This window comes from Rutidosis leptorrhynchoides, chromosome 4 (genome assembly GCF_046630445.1).
Source record: "Rutidosis leptorrhynchoides isolate AG116_Rl617_1_P2 chromosome 4, CSIRO_AGI_Rlap_v1, whole genome shotgun sequence".
Taxonomy (NCBI): domain Eukaryota; kingdom Viridiplantae; phylum Streptophyta; class Magnoliopsida; order Asterales; family Asteraceae; genus Rutidosis; species Rutidosis leptorrhynchoides.
The window spans coordinates 427,091,428-427,099,474 of NC_092336.1; the positions used below are offsets into that span (position 1 = coordinate 427,091,428).

The window sequence follows — 8,047 nt, forward strand, 5'->3', positions numbered from 1 at the left end:
TTGTATGCTAATTGGATTGCTAGCTCGTATGCGGTATTTGTGTAAGTGTTTGCAAGTAAGTAGATTATATATGTATATGTATACTATTGCATTCACTAAGCGTAAGCTTATTCCTCGTTGTTGTTACCTTTTTATAGGTACCATTTGTTAAGGAGAAAACTTCTAGTTGCTAGACTAGTTGCTTTTGGGTGATTGAGCTCGTGAGGGGGTAGCTTTTGGATATTCGGTTGCTGATTGGGGACTTGGTAAATCCCCGAGATTATGCTCTTGGTACCGGGTGGAAGTATAGAGTCTTAACCCGTCTAAATGTATATTTGTGTCGAAATTACACCGTTGGATTGTATGGGTTATTGTAATCGTTTTGTAAACTTATATATATGTGTTTCTTTGTATATTGGACACATTAAAACTAGTGTTAAACGGATTGTCCGATTTGAAGTATTTAACTTTGTTTATATAGAAAAAAAGGTTATCGTTTTCGGATAAACGGATTTGGGTTGTTTCACAAATAGCTTGTGCCCGTTCGTTATACTCGTTTGGAGTTGGTGGTCTTTGATTAGGGTGAGACATGTTTTTTTTTTTTTTTTTTTTTGAGATATAGATGAAGTGTATTGTGAAAACAATGAAGATAAATCTATTATAAATATAAATATGTATATATATAATAAAGATAAAGTAGATAAGGTTTGAATTTAAAAAATTTTCGGGAAAAAAAGAAAAAGAAACGGTCATCCGATCGTTGAGGTCAGCTCAATCAATCAAAAAACGACGTGTGGTAAAAACGTTTTTTCGTCACTAGTTCAACTGACGCTCCATGTTCGTCAGAACTGACGCCTGGTTAACTGCGTAAGTTTTCGTCACTTTTTGTTAACTCAGGTGACGATGGAAAGTAATGATCTATTAGATAGATATGGTCTTAGAAACAAAATTTTAAGGTAAAAAGCTTTCTACAACAATCAACTGAAAGATAAAAATGAATATGCTTATATGAAAACTATTACAAACTATTGTAATATATCAAAAAATGACAAATGAATTTTGATACATTTTTTTTTATTCTCTTAATTAACCTGTAACTACTCTTGGAATATGAAGATTCCATAATAGAATCTTGGAGCAACCATCTTGGGGGAGACCCTTCAATTTGGTTTCTTCTTCAAGTACTTCTTCTTTCACAAACTTTATAGAATTCTGCAAATAAATTTGAAAAAAATTACAAAAAAAATCAGATAAAAAATACTAACAATACGTTGCACATATTTTTTTTGTAACAGACATTAAAAATGTGTTACGTTTTATCAGCTTATGATTTAACAATATTCTATATGGTAAGACAAGTTAAATTGTTTTTTTTTTTTTTTTTAAAAGCGAGCCAAATTTAGACAAGTTTAAATTCATTAATTGTAACTAGCTTTAATTTTTTGAAATTTTATTAATTTTAACGGCAAGTTATGTATGAGTCTTGATGACACTCGTGATTCATATTTACTCCGTATTGATTAACGTGTGAAGGATGATACCGGAAAATATGTAGAAACAAAAGTTAGGGTGACATTTTCTGGAAACTTATTAACAAAAATCATCCTTTCTTTACAAAATACGGAGTAACACCTAAAAAGTTTTAAAATTTCATGTTAGCGAAATTTCATCAAATAGTGAAATACAATTGACCGAAAACTTGTCAAATTAGACGATCTAGCATAGCATAACAAAAATATAAAGTTCAAGTTTCATAAGTAGCCTTCAAGCATGCAAGAAAATAGTTGTAGTTAAAGTAACTACGGAGTATTATTTAATTTTATAACATTGTTATGCATATTTACCATGAGAGATAATCCTCATACACCACTTTTTAATCCATGTACACTTTTGTCTAATAAATTTACAGTTATGCCCTTAAGAAGTTAAACTTATATTATTATTATAAGTATTATTAAGGGTAAAATAGGTAATTAAGTGTACATAAATCAAAAAGTAGTGTGTGAGGATCACCTCTCAAATCTATCGTCAACAAAATACTATGTTTAGAAAAATCAAATAATAATAATAATTAATTAATATCTTATAAAAAATATTATTAACAGACAATTTCAAAGTTATCTAAGACCACTCTTAACCATGACGTCCGTCATAGAATCACTGACTGCCACATCAGCGCCACATCAGCACTTACTTCCCATCACTAACCAACCACTAAACTTCTAATATTCATGACGGACCCATCTCACACTTCCTCACACTTATTAAATTAATTAATTATTTACGGGTACAAGTTTTAAGGCAAAATGTACAACAAATTAATAGAAGTGGTCCGTGATCAAATTTGCTACCCAACAACATTTTGCAACACGGAATATCAAGGGCTAAAGGATCACTAAGTTGCTAGTATTGGGGTGATAGGATCACTAAGTCAATGGCGGCTGCAAAGACGAACCGATAGAACGCTCTAATCAGATAAATTTCTCAAAGATGATACTGTATATAAATTGACTTTAAATATACGATAACGAACCTGAGAGGTGTGTTGGGCTGATGTAAGGCGACCCCATCTTTCGGGATCCCACAGAATGGAGCTGTTAAATCCGACGGTTGATATATGAACAGGTGATCTGGTAATATCATCTGCTGAACTGTTCAAACTTTTTAAATGCCACCCTATAACTTCTGAAGAGTCACAAACTGGCCCCTCAATTCTAACCCTTTGCCTATTTGCTGATAAAAATGCCATTGGCCATGTCCCAAACATCCTATATCGAAAATTCAACCATCATTATGTTTAAAGAAAATCAATATAGTAAGTTAGGAGTAATTATTTATTTACCACTTTATAGAATGCTAATACTTTACTAAAAAATTACAACTTATTTTCATATATTTTATGTACAATCACAAATACACATTTGTATCAAAGACACACAACCTATAGATTAATTATCTTTTTATATATGAAAATTAGCTCAGATACATTTTTTTTTTTCAAAATTTTATTACTCACATATTTTACAATATTTTTTTTTTTAAATTGCCCTAATACATTGCCATTTAGAACAAAATTTCACTTAGAAAAAAATTTCGTTTTAACTCGGGCTTGGGCGTCTAATACAAAAAACTGTTGTGTTCAAACAAATATGTATTCTAAGTTCTAACGACTAAAGTTTACATTGAGTTCTAACAAATATGTGTTCTAACACATGTCCGAACTTTGAACAATCATATCTTATGGTTCGTAACTCTGATTTAGTCATCGTTTTTTCGAATGTGTGTGTTTATCGAGATCTATCTGTTTACCACTCATTCGAACGAGTTTTTGTTTGAACTCAACATACAATGTTTGAAGTCCAATTTTTATGCGGTGTATGCAATGTGGCTCAATAGTATTATCCTTTTGCCGTAATTATCTCATTCCCACACGGCTATAGGCTCAACATTAGAGAGATCTATGTATATACTCGTTTTTGCTTCTTACCAAGTCCTTTTTTGTTTTAATATTAAACAATATAAAAAATATATCAAGACGAACGGATGATACTAATGAGCGACACTGCATACACTGCATAAAATTTGTACTTCGAACATGGTATACTGAGTTCGAACAAAAGCTTGTTCGAACGAGTGATAAACAGATAGATCTCGAAATAACACACGCATTATAAAAACGGTAACTAAATCGGAGTTACGAATCAAAAGATATGACCGTTCAATATTCCAACAGGTGTTAGAACACAAATATGTTCGTACTCAGTGTAATTTTTGGCCGTTAGAACACATATTTGTTCGAACACATCAGTTTTTTGTGTTCGAACGCCTAAGCTTGAGTTAGAACGGAATTTTTTTCTAACGGACAGTGTACTCAGACAATTTTTTCAGAAATAGTGTAAAATGTAACAAAATTTTGAAAAAAGTGTATGTGAGCTATTTTCCTTTTCATATACTACTACTATATCAAATCAAATATAATTTGATAATTTTGGTTTTTTTAACGGCATTTGATAATTTTGGTTTGGGTTAATGTTTTGGGTATTTATTAAGGTTTATCTTTTTCTATAGTATGTAACTATGTATTGATATTGATATTTTATGTTTCTGATTGTATGTACGGAATTTTCTAAAATGTCTACTGAAACAATATACAAATAGAAAGTTTTTTTTTTTTAAAAAAAAATACATTAATATAAATATAAGTATAAATACTTACGGTAAGTATTTTGGAAATTATTAAACATCATAACTTCTAAACATTAATATATAAAATAGTAAAAAGTTATGAAATATTGTAATTCTGTTTTAACTCTTTTGTAGTTTAATGCAATACATAGTTCAAAAAATGAAATGTTAATAAATTATTACTCCGTAATAAATAAATTAACCGATTAGTTTAAAAAACAAATATACTCGGATAAATGAATCAATAGCCCACTTAATTTTTAGGGTCCTTAATTTTTAAAATGAATTTGTCCGTTAAGATGCATAAAAAAATATATACACGACAATTACATTTTACTTTAATGTATCGTTATTGAATTGCATAAATTTTTTATGCATGTTACCGATAGTTCTAACTTCTAAATACTCTTGTTATCATTTTTCAATTAGGTGATTTGTAAACTTATACGGAGTACATTTATAGATGCTTTTAACTGCTTTGACTCTTTTCTTTTGACCAAAGTCTAAATTTTATACACATTACAACCGTAAAAAGATACCTTCATCTAAACTACCCCATTTTTATACTTAGTTTGTTAGTTGTAACCATCTACTCTCCTAATTCGATAGTTTCCATCTAAAACACACTAACCATTTAAACAGCATTTTCAAAAACTTGTAACATCAAAAGGAAAGAGAAAACTTACTCGATATTTCTAATCTCATCGAAGAAGCTAAGATCGTAAACGTTGTAGAGCGATGCAAAATGAACGATCCCACTTAACCTATGATACTCGATATGCTTAAGCGCTACGTTTCTTTGATGATCCATTTCGACGTCTACATCAGTAAAATTCTCCTTAAAAACCAAATGTCTATACATGACATTAGTTTTCCTCAAAATATCGGATACTTCTGTAGACTCGGACTCTGACTCAACAACGACCCATAATAAAGGTGAACGAACTAATGATAAAGTGTTCGCCATTTTCCTCAAAAGCGCACCTCGTAGCTCATCTTTATCGTTCGTCGGTGTAACAACAATTACAAGCCTTTTAGGACTCAAATCAACATTTACAACATTTTTACCATTTTCATCATTTTCATTAGTTGCAACAATTTCGGCCTCTTTGTCCGTTTCTTCTATTTGGCCAACATTAGCATTTTCTTGTATTTGGATATTTAAAGATTCATCTAACATGCTCCTATTGAAATTCTCATTTTTATGCTCCAAACGTTGGTCCGAGATTTCATTCTGTGGTGGTGAAATCTCAGGCGAATTAACGTTTGGTGCAATAACATGGTTTGTAGTAAAAGAAGGTTTATTTGTTGGTGCAAATCCAGTGAAGAATCCCATAATGAAACATAACAAAAAATGGACAGTGGCTTTCTTCCATAATTGAACTTTCTTCTTTGGTCTTTCTGATGATCCCATGACTTTAACCCGAAAAAAAAAGTTTATAAATAAGGGCTTTTTTATAGGAATATGGTGATGATGAGATGATGATGATGATGAGACTGGAGGTAAGATAGATGGATTTATATGTTTGTGAAGTTGACAAAGGATATACAAGTAATTTTGACTTAATTAAATTAGATGTAGCTGGTTGATTTATGATTGTTACAGGTGAACATCAATCCTCAATTGCTGGTTGTTTGAATGTCCTTATTATATTAGTGGATTACTACTATACGTATTAAAAAATAATGTAATTATTTAATGTATTTATGTATTTTTCTAACAACAACGTTAAGGACTGTCGTTAATATGCTTTAATTTATTGTAAGTTTTGATAACTGTTATTAAAAAAGTGACTGCTAAGCGCTATGTAAAGCGAGTTAAAGACAGCCCGTCGTTAGCAAAATCGTTTATATAAATAGATTGCATTATTCTATAATACACAACTAACCATTTGTTTACCACCTACTTTAGTCGTATAAAACTGAATATGTTTTTATATTATTATACGTACAGTACAATAACTTACAGCAATATTAGCTGTGACTAAATTATCACTCATTATATATCTACGAGTACTATATACAGTTCTTTATACGATAGAGTCGTACTTTCCTATTCCTATTCCTATTGAACTTAAAACACCATACAAACACATCCATCCAATTATCGTAGGATGATTTATTGCTTACACTTATTTATTTATTTAATACTATTTTCTACAGGAGCATTTGAATTGGAAGATGAGGCATTGCTTGACAGAGTCTTGCCTTGAAATGGAAGAAAGCATTAGCTACCAAATAGTTGTTGAGATTTATATATCATCACCTAAAGCTGGTGTGAATATTAAGTAATATTCACGTTTTTGTGTACATTTTAATAAGATTGTTAATAGTTAATCAAAAGATTCACGACTCAATTGTAACAAAGTAAATAAAATAATGTACGGTTTGAAAAAGGGAGGTGATCATCACACACCATTTTTTATCCATATACACATAATTTACTATTATACCCTTATTTATATTTAGAATAATAATATAAGTTCAACTCCCTAGAATAATTTTTTTTTCTTCGAAAAGCAGCATTATATTAAACACGAAAGGGCCAGAGGGGGCCCAACCCAATACAATATATTGGACTTAAATGCATTAGTCCAAACACGGCTAATCCTGAAGCACACGAGATGGGGCTCAACTACAATAGCCCAGAGAAAATCTAAAAGGAAAGGATACAGCAACCCAGAATTATACATACAAATAAGAATAAACCATAAAACAGGAAATTGCTGGAACTAACTGGGCTGCAGACACTCGAGAATAGCTGCTGATCGAAGAAATAGTTGCAGAGTCAGCAACTTGTGAACATGCTGAAAACGCGGCTAAACTAAACAAGACCAAGGATCCACTAACCACTTGAACCAATCCAACTTTCGATTTTTGAGACGATTTGATATCCAATCAAACGAGACATACGATTTGATATCCCTAGAATAATTTAGAGATATAAATGTGAATTTATGAGACAAAAGTATGAATGGATAAAAAGTAGTGTGTGACGATCAGCTCTCTTTGAGAAACAATAGTTTGATGGATTAAATTATACTAAATTAACTTAACATTACTCAATAAACTCGATCAAAATAAGTTAAAAGTCAAGATATCTCTAAATTTTATATGCTTAAAGATTAAGTTTTTTTAGTTCAGTCAATACGTTTGGGTCACTAGCTTTTTTAACTCGGTCTCACGGTTCAATGTCGTTGACCAACGATCTTCCCTCTTATATAGTACTCCGTATAATTTATATCTATCTATAATCTATAATATATATTATTATAAATACAATTTCAGAATTTAGGATTTTTCTTACGACAATTTTAAGGGTTATCGTTAAGGTGCATAAAAGTGTTGTACGTTTTGGTTATCTTTTTTTTTTTTTTTTGGTTTAAAGCGACATTTATGAAATTTCACAAAAAATTTATGCGGTTGATAGAAAAAATCCTAAAATTTCATTTAAATATAGAAAAGTCAGTGCAAGTACTCTTCGTCTAGATGAACTACAAGATCCAAATTAATGCATACTTGTTACTCACGAACTTAATTGTATAACCTTTTTCTTTTTATTGGATTCTTTCATTTGTGTTTCAAAATCCAAATATGTTCATGTTTATATATATGGTACACTGATAAAAAGTTAAGAATTTGATCTTGCATTGAATGTTTGAATATTTTATACAATTGAATTGAATTCTTACAATTTGCTAAGTGATCTTATATAATCTAAACATTGCAACAGCTATTTCTAATCTTAGTATGGCTCCATTACACTTTTGGAACCATCATAAACAAATAAAGAAAAGTGTTGCTTAGCAGCCTGCCTCTTAGCCATTTACTTGTTTTGACTTGACAGACATGTGATCTTCTAAATCGGGAGAGGATGAAGTAG

At 30.6% G+C, this 8,047-nt stretch overlaps 1 protein-coding gene across 1 annotated transcript; it reads right to left on the reverse strand.

Moving 5' to 3' along the window:
• Positions 1–1,065: 1,065 nt before the first annotated feature.
• LOC139842074 (beta-1,4-xylosyltransferase IRX9) lies at positions 1,066–5,578 on the reverse strand. The gene is made up of 3 exons (XM_071832251.1): positions 4,851–5,578; positions 2,513–2,747; positions 1,066–1,191 (listed from the first exon to the last, which is right to left on the reverse strand). The coding sequence occupies exons 1-3, from the start codon at positions 5,576–5,578 to the stop codon at positions 1,066–1,068; spliced, it is 1,089 nt and encodes a 362-aa protein (XP_071688352.1).
• Positions 5,579–8,047: the final 2,469 nt, after the last annotated feature.